Source organism: Sebastes fasciatus, chromosome 1, assembly GCF_043250625.1.
Source record: "Sebastes fasciatus isolate fSebFas1 chromosome 1, fSebFas1.pri, whole genome shotgun sequence".
Taxonomy (NCBI): domain Eukaryota; kingdom Metazoa; phylum Chordata; class Actinopteri; order Perciformes; family Sebastidae; genus Sebastes; species Sebastes fasciatus.
The window spans coordinates 34,385,670-34,405,423 of record NC_133795.1 but is presented as its reverse complement, the minus strand read 5'-3'; the positions used below and the strand labels follow the sequence as shown (position 1 = coordinate 34,405,423).

General features: G+C 39.3%; 1 protein-coding gene across 2 annotated transcripts in view; it reads left to right on the top strand.

The window, feature by feature from the left end:
* Positions 1-19,017, top strand: part of slc38a3b (solute carrier family 38 member 3b) — a 34,772-nt gene extending 15,755 nt beyond the window's left edge. For both annotated transcript variants that reach the window (XM_074645256.1, XM_074645252.1), the window contains 12 exons: positions 1,717-1,790; positions 2,406-2,498; positions 4,058-4,139; positions 8,514-8,596; positions 10,211-10,269; positions 10,645-10,818; positions 10,943-11,022; positions 11,112-11,212; positions 12,505-12,629; positions 12,730-12,874; positions 15,641-15,744; positions 15,873-19,017. In XM_074645256.1, the coding sequence (XP_074501357.1) occupies positions 1,717-1,790; positions 2,406-2,498; positions 4,058-4,139; positions 8,514-8,596; positions 10,211-10,269; positions 10,645-10,818; positions 10,943-11,022; positions 11,112-11,212; positions 12,505-12,629; positions 12,730-12,874; positions 15,641-15,744; positions 15,873-15,977 (1,225 nt within the window). In that variant the 3' untranslated portion in view covers positions 15,978-19,017. The remainder of the gene's footprint in view (positions 1-1,716; positions 1,791-2,405; positions 2,499-4,057; positions 4,140-8,513; positions 8,597-10,210; positions 10,270-10,644; positions 10,819-10,942; positions 11,023-11,111; positions 11,213-12,504; positions 12,630-12,729; positions 12,875-15,640; positions 15,745-15,872) is intronic.
* The last annotated feature ends 737 nt before the right edge of the window (positions 19,018-19,754 follow it).

The window sequence follows — 19,754 nt, the reverse complement described above, 5'->3', positions numbered from 1 at the left end:
AAAAGTGAAATAAGATCATGTGTTTATGGAAAAATAAAGCATTGATACAAGCTTCCTAGTGACACATGCTTCATAGCTCTTTGTTCGGGCACCTCGGTTGCTTTAGATGTTTGGCCCTTGTTTGACCTCTTTGGACTACCAACTTTATTGTGGCTGTGGTGGAGGTTACAGCCTGTGGTGTTAAGAGAACCCTTGATCCACCAGCAGAGATACAAATAGACATTCTCATTCCTCGTCAGCATATTTCAGAGAGACACAGAAATAGAAGAGTCACGAAGGCGTCAGGATACAGTGGAGGATATTTCTCCATTTGCAAATGGCATCACATACTACATGTGATATTTCCAAAAGCAGACCCATGAAATACATGCTTGTTTGTGAGTTGAGGAAGGTCGGACAGTTTGCACAGCTGTTTTGTATGTTACGTAAGGGATAATGTACAGCGAGCCGGTCATTCTTGTGAAATAAACCCAGACAGTGTCTTGCATCGCCCTGAAGAGGTTTATTTCACAACAATGACCCACTATAGCTGTACATTATCATGCTTATTACACGGCTACTTACTTAAGAAATCAATAATTTGACACAAAAACAGTTCGTCAGAGTCCGACATCAGAACTGCGCCCATAGCAACAGTCTGTTATACGTAGCAACGGTCTGCTATAAAGAAATAACACACCGTAGAACGCCGTGATTGATCAGAATCAAGTATTCAACAAAGCCATGTGAAAATTTGTAGTAATGCTGCTAATGACTGTTCAGTGGAATCCGAGGGCTCGGCCTTCATCCCTCTGCCTACAGACAAGGGCCAGTGGTATTCTTACTCCAGGAAATACAGAGTGTGCAGAAGTGCTGGGAAAAGGTCTGAGAAAGGTGATGGATTTGGGATCAACCTCTGACCCAGTAGGAATGCTGACCTGACAACCCTGTGCTGACTTGACTCTGTAGGAGGACCACTGCAACTCTTAGACACAAAAGAATTGTGAGAAATCTTGTTTTCATCCATGTGTAGGACTATTGATTTCTATCAATAGAGAACATTTATATTCTATTATCAAAAGACAGATTATTTCAAGAATGCCTCGTCTTGTTTCATGCTGAATATTTGCTTTAGTGTCACAATGATACTGTACAATTACCGTTTTCAAGCAATGAGCAGCATCAGCTTTAAAATGTCATGCAGTGGCAGGACAGTGACGCTGTGGAAAATCAGCCAACACTGCAGTTCAACTTCCCAGGCTTTATGTAATGGGGTTTTTCCCACACAAAATGTCAAATCAAACAATAAATTGTATACATAAGTTTTGTCACATTGGCGGTAACATCTAGGAACATGCACAGTACATCACGACTTAATGCAAATGGTTGATTGTACGGAAATGGACAGAAGAGGAATGCCAGGAGTTTAATCCCAGAGGGATTAGAAGTAGATTTGGTTGACATTATGTAAGGGATGATGTACAGCGAGCCGGTCATTATTGTGAAATAAACCCAGACAGGGTGATACGCCACAAAAATGGTCCGCTAGAGTCCGACATCAGACCTGCGTCCATAGCAACGGTCTGTTATACATAGCAACGGTCTGCTATAAAGAAATAACAGGCCGTAGAACACCATGATTGACCAATCAGAATTGAGTATTCAACAAAGCCGTGTAATAAAGAGGTATATAATATAGTAAAGGTGTATGACTGTCCCTTCTGTATTGTGTCACAGGTTTCTTCTGACTTCAGTTGCAGCCTTGTCTTGTTACTCCATTCATCTGCTGCTCAAATCCTCTGGCATTGTGGGTAAGCCTTGTGTCATGTCTCTTTTCTTCTTTTGTAAAGAAATAGTGTAGCTATACATAATAGTGTACAGTTATGTTATCACAATTATATGTAGATTTGAAAAGCCAACAGTTCTGCTACATCTGATGCAGTTAAACTGGTTGAGGACCATTTAGTCAAAATTAGAAACCATGCTCGACTTTTAGCAAATTAATTAATTAATTAATTAACTAATACGGATTAAAAGTTAAAAGGAAGTTATAATCTGACTGCTTTTAACACACTATAGCAGTAAATTTGCCAATTACAATTACATTTTTGTTTACATGCCAGAATGATTCAAAGCCTACTAGAAGGATTTGGTTTACAGTCCACTTAACTTCTCTAATGGCTTAGACTGATTATAAGAAGGAAAATTAATTAATATGTTTTTTCTATAATCCGTAATGTGGCAAAATTTATAATGTGTAAACAAACATTAAAACTGTGAAAATACCAAATGGTCTTCACCCACCAGTCACAGATGTACAGCCTTTTTATTGTTTTATTTTTCTGAAAGTATTTTATTGTGTTGCTCAGAGGGACGTTTCAGCAAACACAACTGAGTGAATATTATTGTTTGTAATCTTCTTACAGGAATTCGAGCTTATGAAGAACTGGGCTACAGGGCCTTTGGCACTCCTGGAAAAATGGCTGCTGGTATAGCAATCACCCTGCAGAATATTGGAGGTGAGGAGGAGCCAGTGTGTCTTAGTGATTTGTGTGTTCGCACGTGTTGACTGTTTGCGAACTCCCTGTAGCAGAAAACATGAATTATATTTAGAGTTATATCCCCCTTTCCCAACTACACAGATAACTACATATTAAACGTTTAATATTACTTTGGTTTTTGTTCTTGGCTGTACAAATATGAGGATGTACTAAGAGCAAAGATCCGGCGAAGTGTTGGTAAACAGCTGCGTTCCCATTGCTGCTGGCAATTACAAGAGTTCCTCCCACTCACTGCACAGCATGTACAGTATGGCTGCTTGTTTCTGATTAAAGCTTTGTGGATACACATAAGACTCATATAGTTAATTCAGCAGCATGATTTTAATTGGTTAAATTTGTAATGCTCAAAGACTGAATGCAACAGTTTTCATATAGGTTTTTCAGTCCTAAATATATGCACACATGGATTGAGGTTGATTATCACTGAATGGTGTCACGATTGGCTCACTGATGCCAGTAACTCACTTTCCAGCGCCATGGCCTGGATTTTAGAAATACTGACGTCCCCACCTCCCGCCTCCAAAGCATTTTAAGAACTTTTTATCTATTTAGATTATTTATAAATTTTTATACAGTTAAATGTTCGATGTTTGCTCAATTTCATTTTCTGTTTCTCAATTAATTGACTAATTGTTTGGTCTATAAAATTTCAAGAACACAACCCGATATGACGCCAAAGAGTGTAATAGACCCGCCTGTCCTCCAGAGAACAGTGTGTCAGTGTCACATTTTGCCTCGCAGAGGTGTGAACGTTACATGCCTGTATGAAGGAGCAGTGCCAGCAGGGGGCAACAAAACCACTCACTTAGGTTTAGGCAACAAAACCACTCACTAAGGTTTAGGCAACAAAATTGCTCAGTTAGGTTTAGGAAAAACATCATGGTTGGGCTTAAAATAAGTCTGTGATCTAGGTACAATATGAACAGAAACAACGTAACATCAGTGCAGTAAACATGTCACAAACGTCACAAACGTCACAAACGTCACTAATATAACTTACAAAACAAAACCCCACAACAGTCCAAACCCCACAGTTAGTCAGTCTACTATCGCATAACAGAGAAAAACAGCTAAATTCTCATGATGGAGAAGCTATGTAATGTATGGTAATTTTGCTTGAAAAATTACTGAAAAGATTAATCGATTAGTAAAATAGCTAATTAATTCTATGTTGACCGATCAATTGTCTCAACTCTAGTACGTTTTTTTCCCCAACATGAAAGTTGTAATGCTGTTTTAAAGCAATACAATTCTGGCCTTTTTTGTCAGTCTAAATGTTGTCAGATTTAAATATACTGAGTCGAATTTGCTGATAAAATACCACCATGTGTCATTTCTCTTAAATTGTAGAAAGTAACCTCCCCGAGTACATGACCTCAGTGGGAGCTACTGCTCTGTCACTTACACAAACATTATGTGACATGGTTTAGCTGATGTCTGTTTGCTCAATATGCCAGCGTATTTGCACACAAGCATGCTTGGCAACACGTTTTCACCTTTCCTCTCGTCTGTTACAGCCATGTCCAGCTACCTGTACATTGTTAAATCTGAGTTGCCGCTGGTCATCCAAGCTTTCCTGAAGGCAGAGCCCAACTCTGAGTGAGTATTATGTATTATGTGCTGCTAGTGAAAGGCATGTGACTCCTGCCTGCTGTCCAGCTGAGACACTGTGTGCAGGGTCAAGGGGCCTGGCAGACTCTGTGGCCAGTGAATATATTCAGTTTGCACCGTTCATTGATTTGTGGGGGTGTGATGAGAATGGCAGCCTGTAATTGGCTGAGCTGCAGGGGGCCCTCGTTTGGACACTATCTGTCAGTTATGTCTACACACAACATAAACCCTCAGTGCTGTCAGCTTGTGGAGGCAACGTCAGAGTCAAGCCACAGACACAGACACTGCATAAGGCCATGGCGGACTGAAGTGGATTCCAGCTGTCTGTTTGAATCTAAAAACAAACCTTGTGCTCAAAAGGGATTGCAGTGACTGCAGCAGGCCTGAAATATATACAGTATTTACTGTGTATTTGGGATGTGAAATTATTAAAATGTTTAGTCGCGATTAATTACAAATTAATCACACTTTTTTTATCTGTTCAAAATGTATCTTAAAGGGAGATTTCGCAAGTATTTAATCCTCTTATCAACATGAGAGTGGGAAATATGCTTGCTTTATGCAAATGTATGTATATATTTATTATTGGAAATCAATTAACAACACAAAACAATGACAGATATTGTCCAGAAACCCTCACAGGTACTGCATTTAGCATAAAAGATATGCTCAAATCACAACATGGCAAACTGAAGCCCAACAGGCAACAACAGCTGTCAGTGTGTCAGTGTGCTGACTTGACTATGACTTGCCCCAAACTGCATGTGATTATCATAAAGTGGGCATGTCTGTAAAGGGGAGACTCGTGGGTACCCAGAGAACCCATTTACATTCACATATCTTGAGGTCAGAGGTCAAGGGACCCCTTTGAAAATGGCCTTGCCAGTTTCTCCCCGCCAAAATTTAGCACAAATTAGGAGCGTTATTTAGCCTCCTTAGCAACAAGTTAGTATAACATGGGTGGTACCGATGGATTCCTTAGGTTTCACTCTAGCTTTAAAACCGAGCCCGTGTTAGCTCAGTTGGTAGAGCGGGCACCCATGTAACAAGGCTGAGTCCTAATGGCGGCCCGGGTTTGAAACCGGTAGCCATTTCCGCATGTCGCCCCCTCTCTCTGTGCCCCTATCTAAACTGTCCACTGCCCTATCAATAAAGGCTTGAAAATGCCCCAAAAAATAATCTTTAAAAAAAAAAAAAAAACTGAGCTACAAACTAAACACCGCATGTTGCGTTAATGCGTTATTAGCGAATTAACTTTGACAGCCCTAATATATATTTATTATATAAACTCACTTGAGAAATATCAGCCACCTATTTCAGCCTTGTGTTTAATTTTAGAGTGGGATAAACTAATACTTGTGTTTGTGTGTGTGTGTGTGTATTAATTTCAGGGTCAGAGGCTTAGCTACAATCGAAATTGACATATGAAGTATAATACCTCTCCCTCTCTGTGTCTCATACACACACACACAAATGACAGCAGCAGGTGGTGTAACACGAGGTCGAGCATAAGGACAGGTCAGCTCAGGGCCGGCACACAGCAACTGAGACACTTAGTGAGCCTCCTGCTGTCCAGATCCGTGGCGTCAGGAGGACAGGGTGGAATGAGGGCTGGGTGGTGGGGCTGTGGGTTTGCATGGTCACACCGGGAGAAGGTCAAATATTTGGAAGTAACAGGAATTCACTCTTGAGTCCAACGTCACAAAAATGAGGACTTGGACTTGACTGCTGTGATACTTGACTCCATAAAGACGTGGGCCGGATTAATGCTAGATTTTTGATCCAGATACAAAATACCAATACCAATATTTGAGAATTTAAAAGAATCAAGAATCATGTATCAGCGGATGTCTTTTTTAGGAAATTTTTTAACATATACACACCAAATTTTGTTATCTAAGAATTGTGACCAATATTCGTGCTGTATATCGGGACATTTTACATTTTTAAAATAAAAGTAAATTAGAATAGAATAAAAAAAATCTCAAATAGATAAACAAAACAGTGCTATAGGCAGGCCGTTCTCATGGTGCGTGTCCACATGTGCGTTTTTGGATGTGAGGGATCGCCTCGTTTCCCAGCATTGGACGCTTGATGGGCTGCCATTAGGCACCAGGCACTAGGAACCTGATTGGACGAACACTTGCACTCGTGGGCTGCTGCTCCCAGCTTTCAACCCGGAACCAACACGGCGGCTCGTTTGGAAACTTTTTTTCTCGTATATTACAAAAAAAGCTCACAGAGATGTGTTTTTGAAAACATTTTAGGTGAGAAATAAGCCATGCAGTTGCTGAATCTGTCTTCATTTTAGGTCGACGACGGCTAGTTTAAAAGTTTTTCGGAAGTTTCCAGACGCCTATACCTCAACTTTATGAAAATGAGGAGTGGCCAACGTGACAGTTCATCTCTCGAAACGCAGCTCTACACTACCAGAATGCATTGCACGGCTGCTTACATAGACAATGAATGGGAGGCATGGAAAGGATGGAGCGTGGACACGTACCATTAACCACACAGCTTACATATTTAATTATTAGGTCCATCCATTGCAAACACTCAGCTACTGTATGTATTAACACATCATTCATAGCGAATTGTTCAAGGGCAAGACTTGCATTTTGCTCATGAACTCTTGCAATGTTGATCTTGTCCTCAGTGACTCTAAACTTGACTTGGATCGGTCTCGATGGACTTGAGATTTGACTTCCCCTTAGCAGCTCTGGATTCACAGCAGCTACGTGTCGCCTCGCATGTGAAAGCTGTTCGTCTAAAATGACCTACTGACCAAATATCCTGAGAGGACATGACCTGTGATTCATATGACTTGTCCTGCTTTCAAGGGATCTAGTCTCACAGATCACTGTATGCCAGGGCCACGGCAGACAGCTGATCTGACTGGTTGTGTCTCGTTCAGAGGGTTAAGAATAACAGGCTTAGCAGCTTAAAAATGGGCAGCAGATGCAAAGACTGTTCTGTACACAGGATTTAGGACACAGTGGTCTTTAATGGTTTGTCAATCATTTCTATAAGCTTCCTCTTGCTGGTGCTCAGCTCAGGTCTACAGCTGAGCTCGTGAGATTTTCTATCACTGCCACCGGTTATATTTGTTTTCCTGAGCGAGACACACAACAAGAGTCTTCTTACCTCAAGGACTGAAACAAGTCTATTCACATGACTATAAAGAACATACTGTCTCTTTACTAAAAACTATTAAATTGGGTCTGATTAAAAGCTAATGATATATCTAATGTTTTTCCTATAACCAACTCTAGGTCACTGTGACAGATTGACACAGAGCACTATGACATGGAGCCAGTCAGACACCCTGATTGCATCCCGGCACCAACATGTCCAAATGTGTTAAAGGGGACCTATTCGTGCTTTTTCCCTTTCCTTTAGTGTGTTATATCGTTTTTTTTATCCACGTCAAAGGGAGTTACTCTCCCCAACAGAAACACTGCTCCTGAACTGCCTGACACGCCTTGCTTGAAGTCCTGCCTTTTCTTCCGTAACGTGGTGATGTCACCAAGTAACACACTTTGCCTAGCGGCTAGTTTGGCACGCCCTCAAACAAAGTTAATTTGAGTGGAGCTGGAGCGGAGTCTGAAGAGGTTTGGTTTGGTTGACCAGTCACAACAGTGGGCCAGCTGACCTGATTATGTTTCATGACGAGCATTCGCAGGAGGTTTGTTTAATGGGAGGACGTGTCTGGTGGTGCCCACATATAGCCGATGATGATACAGCAGCATGATCCCCCCTATAGGATTAAAGGGGAAGAAGGGCTAAGGTTGGATATGTCATTCCATCCCCACATGTTCAGACTATAGACCTGATCCAGTTAAGGTGGAAACTATGTTTGGGTGTTATGGTATGGGATGAGTAATAGATATGTTTTTAGGGGGTTGGTAAGAAAGAAAGAAATAAAGGGACAGAGATGGCAATGATGTGATGGAACAAGCTGGTAATATTTACACTGACGTCTTCGGTGCTGTGTTGTTTAGGCTCCTCGATGTCTTCCTTTTCTGCAACTGTGAACAGTCGCATAAATCATCAGAGTTACGTAATAGTCTCCTCCAGTACTTCTGTCGAGAGCAATATAAGCAGACACGTTTTTTCCACAATCTCAAGGCCAGCGATGTTTCCAGCAGGTTGCTGTTGGTCTGACAAAATGCAGCACATCAACCATTTGCACCAGTAGATTTTTAACAACCGTGTGTTGCTCTCAGGCTGTGTGATTTTAGAAAAAATAGTACCGACATTTCCTGTATTTTTGTCTCCGTCTCTCTACTGTGTACTGTGTCTCTGTGCCATCGTTTGAAATATTGAGCTCACCAAAGTAAACTCTATTTTTTATCCAAACAGTCTGTGGTACATGAATGGAAACTACCTGGTCATGATGGTCTCTGCCAGTGTCATCCTGCCCCTGGCTTTAATGAAACAGCTCGGTGAGTAGAACTGGTATAGTTGGACCTGGTCTGTTTCATCTTCCCAAATTAATAGTGACATTTTTATCTGCCACAAAGAACTAATTTGTCTATTGTAGTTGGTGCAAGTGAGGCATATCACCTGTGTCTTTTTGACACAGGAACCTTTTGTTACTCACCTGCATTTCGACCACTGGGGCTTAGTTGTATGAAAGCCCAGTTTTGTCAAGAAAAAAACAAACATGAAAAGCATGATAAAAATACAAAATACTCAAGTCAAAATGATCAGACAGGAAGTCAAAATTATGAGATACAAAGACTTCCAAGATCATAATTTTGAGTGTTTTTATTTTTATCATGCACAACTTTTTGTCTATTTTTTCTTTTTGTGGTGGAAATGACCTTCCAGAAGTTCCAGTTTGTGTTCCTGGGCAGCAGTTCCTGCGTCCTAATGTTAACGGACTATTAGTCAATAACGTCCTTGTACTTCTCTGCCTATTTGTCTGTTTTTGCTCAAGCTTTGAAGTGAAGCTTGTTACAACGTTTAGATCCTTAAAGGGATAGTTCAGGTGTTTTGAAGTGGCGTTGTATGAGGTATTTATCCATAATCAATGTATTACTTACAGTAGATGGCGGTCAGCACGCCCCCAGTTTGGAGAAGCAGACAGGAGTTACCGCGCGGAACCAAAGCAATGTACTGCTGTGGACGGGGCCAGCGGCAAAATTTTAGCCACCTAAAAGAAAGACTCACCTAAAAAAAAGAGTAGGCTATATTTTGAATATTATCTCCGGTTTACCTTGCCGTGAGACAGCCCTCCGACGAGGAACTGAAGCCGTTGTATCCATCTAAGCTCTCGCCAAAGCCACCAGACTCCATTGAAAAATAAAACTGATTGAGGCAGCGGTGGACCTGCAACTCCTCCCGTGTTCTGCGAGGTAAAATTACTGTTTTTTTAATGGAGTCTGGTTGCACAGATAACGGCTTCAGTTCCCCATCAGAAACATAGACTGTAAAGCTGTCTCATGGCAAGGTAAACTGGTGAAAATATTCTAAATATAGCGTACACTTAAACGGATATTGATTTTTTTAGGTGGCTAAAATATGTTTTGCTGCCGGCCCCGTCCACAGCGGTACATTTTTTGCTTCAAAGCATTTTACAGTCAACTCCAATACGCTTACCGAACACATATTATACAATTGCCAAATTATTAAACATTTTCTATCTTTAGGACTTGTTAATTAGGATTATGTTTGCTTTTTGAAGTGAACTTAGATAATGACATTTTGATGGAGCAGTTACCTTAAAGTCAAGCAATTAGTGTGTGTCTTTATCCCACCACCGGCAGTGGAAACAGCAGGTGCCCAATTAGACATTATTTTCCCTGAGTTTCCCCTAATATACCAAATAAACATGCTCTTTCTGGTCCCACAGTGCTGTGAGGTCATTCTGATGGGGTCATTTTGGGGTCATTTTCTGCAGAAGCCTCATTTATAGAACAGCAGGAAACCCTTTGACTGTACGCTTTGTGCAGTTCTTGTGTAACTAATACAGCTTACAGTAGTCCCAAACAACACACGAAGGCCAAATTGCTCAGGAGCCGTAACGTTAACTGTCTGTTCCTCTTTATTTTCAGGTTACCTTGGCTATACCAGTGGATTTTCTCTCAGCTGTATGGTGTTCTTTCTCTCTGCGGTAAGTTGGTCCAGCTCACATAGTGGCACATTATCACAGTGACTCGTCACAGAGGAGGCTCATTTGTTCTGGCATGCCATCTTTGCACACATGTTACTCACTTTCCCACCCTCGTCTCTTTCCCACCCTCATCTCTATTTCCAATGGTATGTGGCTATGTTTTATAAGAGCTGCATAATACACATCAAAGGTTGAGAGTAAAACCTAGGTACTTAGAGGCTGAGTCACGTTAATATGAGGTGAAATAGCCTTTTTTTGAGCTTGGCAGTGATTGTTGAGAGCCCTTGTTTACTGACTCTGACACATCCCTTCACGCTTACGTCTTCTCTTTGATTCTACCCGTCCTTTTTGTCCTTCCTTCACATCCCTCTGCAGGTTATCTATAAGAAGTTTCAGATCCCCTGCCCGTTCGAGGAGTATTCAGCCAACAGTACTGCTGCCCACCTCAGCCTCAACATCTCAAGCCACGGCCACGAGTACAACAACGGTCTGGTTCACGAGAACGATGACTCCCACTGCTCCCCGCGCATGATCACCTTCAACTCACAGGTAGGCAGCCAACATTTGTGGTAAGGCCACAAATGTTGACGTCTGCAGAGTTCCCACACTTATTTTGGGCCGCTCGGTTGCACTGCTAATCATAGAAAGTCGCGTGTTAATGTGTTCTTCACAGACAGCATACACCATTCCCATCTTGGCTTTCGCCTTTGTTTGCCACCCTGAGGTCCTCCCCATCTACACCGAGCTCCGCAAGTGAGTCACCCCTCTGAAACCTGCAAATATTTTACAACAAGTCATCGCAGAATGTGGCATTCACATAACTTTCAACTTTCTCATTTCAGTCCAACGAAGAAGAAGATGCAGAAGGTGTCCAACATCTCCATCCTTGTCATGTACACTATGTACTTTCTGGCAGCTCTCTTTGGCTACTGGACCTTTTATGGTGAGAACAGTTGTCACACTTTTTGGAGTTTGTATTTACAGTATCAGTGGAATAATATTAACATTTATTTAAAAGTCAGTCAATGCAGTGACACAGTAAAATAAAGGAAGGGCTGCTTTGGCTTATAGAGATGCTTTTTGTAAAAAAAAAAAAAAAAAGAATAGTTCACTCTGATATTAAAAATACTTTGCTGTCTTTATCTTGCAATGTTAAAGGTTTACAATGCAAATGATTTCAGTGGGGAATAACAGCTTTAAATACACCATTATACAGAAATCTAAAATCATATAGCACCACAGTCAGTCATTGTTGGTGAGGCTGGTTGGTACAGGTTTATATGAATGGTGAGCTTGCTCAAAATAAAGTTTACATTTTACTAGGGCTGCAACAAACAATTATTTTCATTGTCAATCAATCTGTCACATATTTTCTCGATTAATCGAGTAGTTGTTTGGTCTATGAAATGTCAGAAAATGGGGAAAAATGTCGATCAGTGTTTCCCTTAAAGCCCAAGATGACGTCCTCAAATGTCTTGTTTTGTCCACAACTCAAAGATATTCAGTTAACTGTCATAGAGGAGTAAAGAAACCAGAAAATATTCACCTTCAAGAAGCTGGAATCAGAAGACTTTTTTTTTCTTAAAAAATGACTCAAACCGATGATCAAAATAGTTGGTGGTTAATTGAATAATTGGTAACTAATCAATTAATCGTTGCAGCTCTATATTTTACTGAAAAACATTTATACTTCCTGCACACAGAAACAATTTCCCACCAGTGATCGTATTAGACCGTATTAGAAAATGTTGTCCTAAATTAGGGTTCTACAGGGTCTGACATTATGATGTGGGGATGCTGCTTTCTAATGAATACTAAAATACATAAAAAACGAAATCTTGTCCAAATGCAACTTTTAGAAATACTCAAATATGTGTTGTGGCAAAATAGTGGCAGCAAATAGATAAAATATTGAATCATTTTAAATTACCGGGGTAGAAAGTAAACTTTTTAACACATTTTCTAATCTATTGTTTTATTTCACTGTAGGTTTGTTGTTTAGTCATATAATGATTTGCAGTATTGACAGTATTTTTCTGTATTGAAGTAAAACAGAGCCAGGTACAGTCTTCTCTTCCCCCACATACCGTAGAGTCCAAGCTCCCTCTTGTGGTGACAATGTGCTCTCCAGTGCTGGAAGGCATTATTACTGAGTGATGTTCACATGAGAAAACTTTAATAAGAAGGTATTCCTATTTCAATATCTATATCTCTATTTTTCTATTATTTTTAAAGGCAATGTGGAGCCTGAACTGCTGCACACTTACAGCCGGATTGATCCTTACGACACGTTGATGCTGTGCGTGAGAGTGGCCGTCCTCACGGCTGTGACGCTGACCGTCCCTATTGTGTTGTTCCCTGTAAGTTTGTTGTTGATTTGTTCCCTGTGATGCTCAATGAATAATTAGGATCTTGTGGTATTATTTCCTCATTGAATCTTCCGTCTGTGTCTGTCCACAGGTGCGTAGAGCCATCCAGCACATGTTATTCCCCACCAAGGCTTTCAACTGGTTGCGTCACATTGCCATTGCTGTCATTCTGCTCACCGTCATCAACTTGCTGGTGATATTCGCTCCCAACATTCTGGGCATCTTCGGCCTCATTGGTTAGTACAACACTGAACATTAACCTGAAATTGTATCAAAAGTTAGTTATCAATGCAAGGCACTTCTGAGGCCTTTATGTCTGTAGCTCCTCCTGTTAATGTTAAGACTGTTATTTTTAAGGAGGACTGTCCAAGAAACATTGTTACCATGACACACTTAAAAGTTGCAAACATATAGTAGACTACTAACCTACATCATAACCAAATAATATTTAAAAAAAATCATCGTAAACAGCATTTAATGTTTCCTACAGATCTTATTTATCCACTTTATTTATTTGACTAAAGGTGATATTGTATTTATGATGTGATTAATGGTTACTTATTCTGTCTCTGTCCCTGTTTGACAGGGCAGTGTTTGTTGTGTTTTAAGCTTTCATGTTCCTCACACACAAAAACATTAATTGCAAAACTAAAAAAAAAAAAACGTGACCAGAGCATGTTTGCTCCAAGTCAATATTATTGTTTCACAGGTGAGAGGTCAAAGTTGAAGAGTCAAAAGTTTTCCAAGGGCATCTTCAAAGCCACAGATTTTGCTTTGACAAACATGTGCATGCAGATGATGCAATATATGGAGCTGTTTGCAACAACTTTGGTATATCGTTAGGGCTCACAAGCTGGGAAATTGTCTGTGTTATTTTTGAGTTGAAAAACAGGTAAAGCTCTGATAGATCAATAACATAAACATCGGAATGAAAATATAAATTGCAAATCAAGCCTTCTGAAGCTTTTTTTGTTTGTACTCACAGAGGAATAATCACATCAGGCAGCTCTTTGTGTTTTCTCATAATTTCCTCCCTCCCTTTTTATCACCACTGTATCACCTGTATCTAACACTGTAAACCAGAGGTGTGGACTCAAGTCACATGACTTGGACTCGAGTCAGACTCAAGTCACAAATTTGATGACTTTAGACTCGACTTGACAAAATTTAAAAAAATGCTGGCAACTCGACTTGAACTTTAACACCAATGACTCGTGACTTCACTTGGATTTGAGCCTTTTGACTTGAAAATACGTCATACCTTCCCCCAGGCCCAAAGATTAAAAAGTTATGTTATTTAAAAGGTGTTTCACGAATCAATACATTTCCTGAATCAACTAACGTTAACGATATTCATTCCCAGCCAGTCGACACTTAATTCCTCAGATCCACTTTATTTGAACCAAGCCGACAGCATCCAATCAAGCTGCAGGAGAAAAACAACGAAGAACTTACTTGACTTACTGAACGCCAGTTGGAAAAACTGATAACAAGATAATTTTGTCTGCGTGTCTTTGATCAACATAACACAAATTGCAGAATGCAAAACGCGTGGGTCCAAAATTACAGACGGAGACACAAATAGCATTCCATTTGGTGAAAAGCGCATTATGACTTTTTTAGTACCCGAAACTCAAAGTTTAGGACTCAGGACATGCCTGCCTTGACTTGGAACTTGAGTGCAAAGACTTGAGACTTACTTGTGACTTGTAAACCAATGACTTGGTCCCACCTCTACTGTAAACTGTAACTATGCACATAGTTGTACATAAAAAAAAAAGATACAGAAATAAAGTATGTGGACGGAAACACTTGATGCTCAGTAATGGGCAAATACAATACAATAAAAAAGGAAATGTTAAGTAAATAAATAAACAAGCAAACAAACACACAAATGATCAATCAGGCACACTAGCAAATATTCAGTAGTGATTATTATTTCAACAAAACTTGTCCGGATTGCTTGATGTTCTCAGTGTTGAGTTTTTGTAATTTAACAGTGCGTGGATTAACTAAGAAGCTTTAACTGACTAATAAATATTGATATTAATCACCACACTGGTCAGATGATGACTACCAAATCATTCCAATCCCAAAGATCAATATCATTGAGTGTGAGGTTAGCCTGACATTGAATGTATTCTGTATTGATATCTCCACGACTGTTTTTTTAACCTCAGACATGTGTTTTGTCTGATTGTCACACGTTGTTTCTGTAGCAAGTTAATCACAGTACATGTTGCATGAGGACAGTGAAACTAATGATGAAAATAGATCTGAGCTGTTTAAAGGCAGGGGCGGTGAGCTTGAGAAACTAGCAAGAGTACACTAGATCTTTAAAAGTGAACCAACTGAAAAATCCAGCCCAGTGTTGCCAACTCTTTTCCAATGAATGTAGCTAGCAGCACTAGCTCCAAAAGTCACTAAATCTAGAGAGAAAGTCCCTCCAGGCCTCCCTCCAAAGCCACTCCCCCAAAATGATCATTACAAATATACACATATAATTACAGAACGAACATGGCTATTGTTAGTACTCACAGTTGTCAAGATAGCAGCTTGTGGAAGACGCTGACGAGCAATGAGTATACGGGCGCGCAGGTAGGCAGGTAGGCAGGTAGGCAGGTAGACAGGCAGGTAGACAGGCAGGTAGACAGGTAGACATTTAGGTAGGCAGACATTTAGATAGGCAGGCAGGTAGGCCGTCCAATCATTTTATCCGGGCCAAATTAAATAATTGGACGAGTTTATTATAGTCCTGCGACAGCCACAGATGCCATATTTTTTTTTTTTGTCAGAGCATTTGATTTAGTGATTGCTGTCGGGATGCAATGTGATCTTTACCAACCCTGCCTTTAAAAAAGTGTATTTATCAGAGAAAACAAAAAACAAACTGAAAATGATTATTAAACTTACAAATGTTTCGTCTTTATGTCACATGCATTCAGAAAAACGTCCTGTGCAGTGCTGTATGTCTGTTTTTAACCGGCCCTTTCTCTTTACAGGTGCCACGTCGGCTCCCTGCCTTATTTTCATCTTCCCTGCTGTCTTTTACATCCGCATCGTTCCCAATGAGGATGAACCCATGAACTCTGTTCCTAAGATAACGGTGAGGCAGTTAAATCTTTATTCATTAATCGATAATTTAGCGATTATCTCGTGTGAAACAGGCTTTTGTCGTGGTATGGAGTCCTTGATAATCGAACGTCTGTGCCACTGATCTTCCCTCATCCTTAGGCTGCCTGTTTTGCTGCTTTGGGCGTCTCCTTCATGGTGATGAGTCTGAGCTTCATAATCATCGACTGGACAACAGGAGGCGGCCTTGGTGCAGGAGGCCACTAGATGCTGCTTCGGTGTGTGTGAGCTCTGGAAATAACCAGTCAATGTAAAGGGAGCACTGTCACCTCAGTAGGAAGAACACACCACAGCACAGGGCCTGGGGTTTATATCCATATACAGTATGTTGGTTGGAATCACACTGGTACTGATCGAGTTAAATTAACTTTTTTGAGTGTAACTTAACACATATTTTTGCATAACGACATTATATAATTCATTTTAACATAGTGCAATGGTAATGCAATTATTATGAATAATCAGGACTACACAGGGTCTTTTTTTATTACCATCTGTTAAGTCCATCCATGATGGTGAAATGGTCCTTTCCTGTTGCTTCCTCTTTATTTACACACAAAATACTGCAGCTGGTACTGTACAGAAAAAAATAGAAGTTAGGCTGAAGACGTGAAGGCCTCAAGATATACATGAGAAATTAATAGTTATTTTTACACAAATATTAATTATTTTCCACGAGACGCACAAAAGAGAATAGTCAGATGATCTCATCCTGAACCAGCTGCACTCTGAACTGTTCATCTTGATGTAATATAAAACAAAACAAAAGTGCTTTAAGGCCTTAAGAGTGCAGGTGACATTTCATTTCCTGATCTGTCCAGTTGTTCCAGATCAGCTAACTCTCTTCAGAAACCCTGGTGCCTTTTAGCATTTGGAACAGCACACAAACACAGCAAAAACAGGAGTGTATATTTATTTAGCTACTATATATATCTGTTTTTAATTTCAAATGGACTATATTTAACTACTGTATATGATAAAGTCAATGATCCAAATATATCATATATATATATATATATATATGATATCAGTTATAGCTTACAGTATATAAATGATGGAAGGAGTTACGACTGAAGATATTTTTTAATGTTTGATCAAATTCAAAGAGCTTGATCTTAAGATCTCATACCTCCCTTTGTAGAACTTTTAGCACACATACAGTATGCCAAACTGTGACCTTGAATATAGACCAAGTACAGCTCAAGTTTTATCTTTGAGTCTAACTCCTTTATCTCTTAAGTTCTTGATAACTCCTTTAAATTTCTCATTAATCTTTTATAAACTCAGAAATCACTTTTTCCCACACTGAATGATAATATCACATTTTCTATATCTGCACGTTCCAACACTTCATTGAAGTTTTTGACGCCCACATCGAGCAAAAATTCTAACTTAAAGGTCCAGTGTGTCGGATTTAGTGGCATATAGCGGTGCGGTTGCAGATTGCAACCAACTGAATACCCCTCCGCTCACCCCTCTTAGCGTGTCGGAGAACTTACGGTGGCCTTCAGGTAACGTAAAAACACAAAAGGCTCTCCGTAGAGCCAGCGTTTGGTTTGTCTGTTCTAGGCTACTGTAGGAACAATGGCTCATTCTAAGCTAACGAAAACGCTATTCCTAACCTCAGGTGATTATACACAAATGAAAACATAGTTATGTATATTATATTCCATTTTTTTGCCAATAAATCCTACGCACTGGTCCTTTAAATGAAAGGAATAGTTTGGGGAAATACCATCATTCACTTCCTTGCAGGGAGTTAGATGAGAAGATCGATAGCACTATACAACTACAGCCAGAAAATGGTTAGCTCAGCTTAGCATGGGGGGAAACTTGTAAGTTGTACTTGCCCGGGTTTTTAGATACACTATAAGGACAAAATAATGTGGACACCTAAGCAATGTGCATATCTCAAAACATATGCAAATAAAACCAAAAACTATCTCGACTAGACACCACTGAGGGTTACTTAGAAAATAGGGTTCTTTTTTTTTAATAATTAGGTGAACAATGTCCGTCCAAGCAACATGAATTTGTAAAGATGAACCCGCTGGTGGGTCTGGCAGTTAAACAAGTTAATTTAATTAATTTGAAGATGTATTATGCTTTTGTGATTCTGTCGTAACGTCTTTGGTTTGTAGTATTTTGATCTGCTTTCACCCTTGTTGACTATTTAGACTGGAGGATAATGTCTTGCATGTTGTTCTGTCCAGTCTGTCCTGTAGTCGGTTTAGTGAACACAGAGATTTTCCTTCTGACACTGTCATGCATCGATATTAATGTGATATTTGGCAACTTACAGTGACGTGTTTTGAAGGTCCATTCTGTCCTATAGTTAATATAGTGTTATGTTAGTATTGTGAAGCCCTTCTTTAAAGATGCTACGTGAAATAATGTTTCAAACATTACTATAAGTAATGACACATTCATTTCGGTAATCCTTTCAGTTTTTCTTCAGGTGAATTTTGAGCATCACAACCTGCATATAAATTCACCTTTTACAGACTACAGGAGCATTTCATTATATAGAATTAACAAGTTTAAAAACAGCACATAAGGTTTAAGCCTGGAAGAAAATACTCAGAGAAATGTTATATCAAATATTTGCTGCTCTTACCCAAAGATGGTATTGTATTGTACCGCAACTCTCAGGCTTCAGAAAAGTCCTGCGTGAATTATCACGTCTCTCATTTTATTTATATATTAAGGACTATTCATTTAGCAGTTTCTATTTTTGCAGATTAATTATAAACAACAGCCGAGGAAATACTTCTAATGCACGTATCAACCTCCGTCCCTTGCTTGTCCACATGTATTTGCAGTGGTTGTTGTGGTGTAAGTGAAGGTTTAGTTTTGTCACATTTAGTGAACAGAGTTTTTCTTTACTTTAAGGTATCATGCCAAAACGACAACTGACTACCTACTGCTTTGAAATGCCTTTAACTTTTAAAACATATACCACAGTTTTAATACCAGACGCAGTATATCAAATATGCATTTTTTCATAGTACCTAAACAAATCTATATGATACTTTATTATAGCTGTTGTTCAAGACGTAGATCTATGTTAATTACTATAAAATAATATTAAGGTATATGCATTTTGGTGAAAAAGATGTGGCATTATATAAATAATGTATATAAATGTAAACCTTTTATATTTGTGATGCATATTTACAGTAGCTTGTAAAGTGTAAATAGCAGGGACAGTTTTAGTTTGGCAATAAAATAATTGTAGATGTTTTTACATTGTCTCTGTTGTCATCATTTCACTTTAACTCAAACTAATTCTTATTGAAGCAGCCCATATTTCTGCTTATTGCGCAAACACAAGTGCAAATGAACAAATCAGCCTTCAATCATTTGTATTTTATATTGCACAGGGGTTTCATTGCACTTGTGTGTAATTAAACTTAATTAACTTGTGGCTGAATCCAATCCAAATTTATTTGTAAAGCAAATTTAAAAACAACAACGGTTGACAAGAGTGCTGTACAATCAAAATATAGCAAAAAACTAAAAAACAACACAGTAAAAACTCCGGATGCACCGATCCAACTTTTTCAGTCCCGATACCGATAGGGATACCTGGGCTTTGGGTATCGACTGATACCGATTACTGATCCGATACCAGTGTAATTAATAATCTGTATGCCTCACTGTGTGGAAGTGACTGGGATCATTCTTTTATGTGTAAGGCAACATCAGGCTTGACTTAAACATTGCTTTCTTAACTTTGTAAAACAAAATGTGACCAATAAATACATAGATATACATTTACTGAATTGTAATTTATTATTAAAATAATAAATCGTACACCAGCGACTTGGTAAAAGAATCTTCAAAATTAACAGCAACAAATTGATCAAAACTTAAACAGGAATTAAAATTCCAGTATAAAATGTATATAGTATATAAACATAAAATTTAATGTAATAGATCGGACCCATTGTCACCGATACCTGATCCAGCTATTCGGCCCGA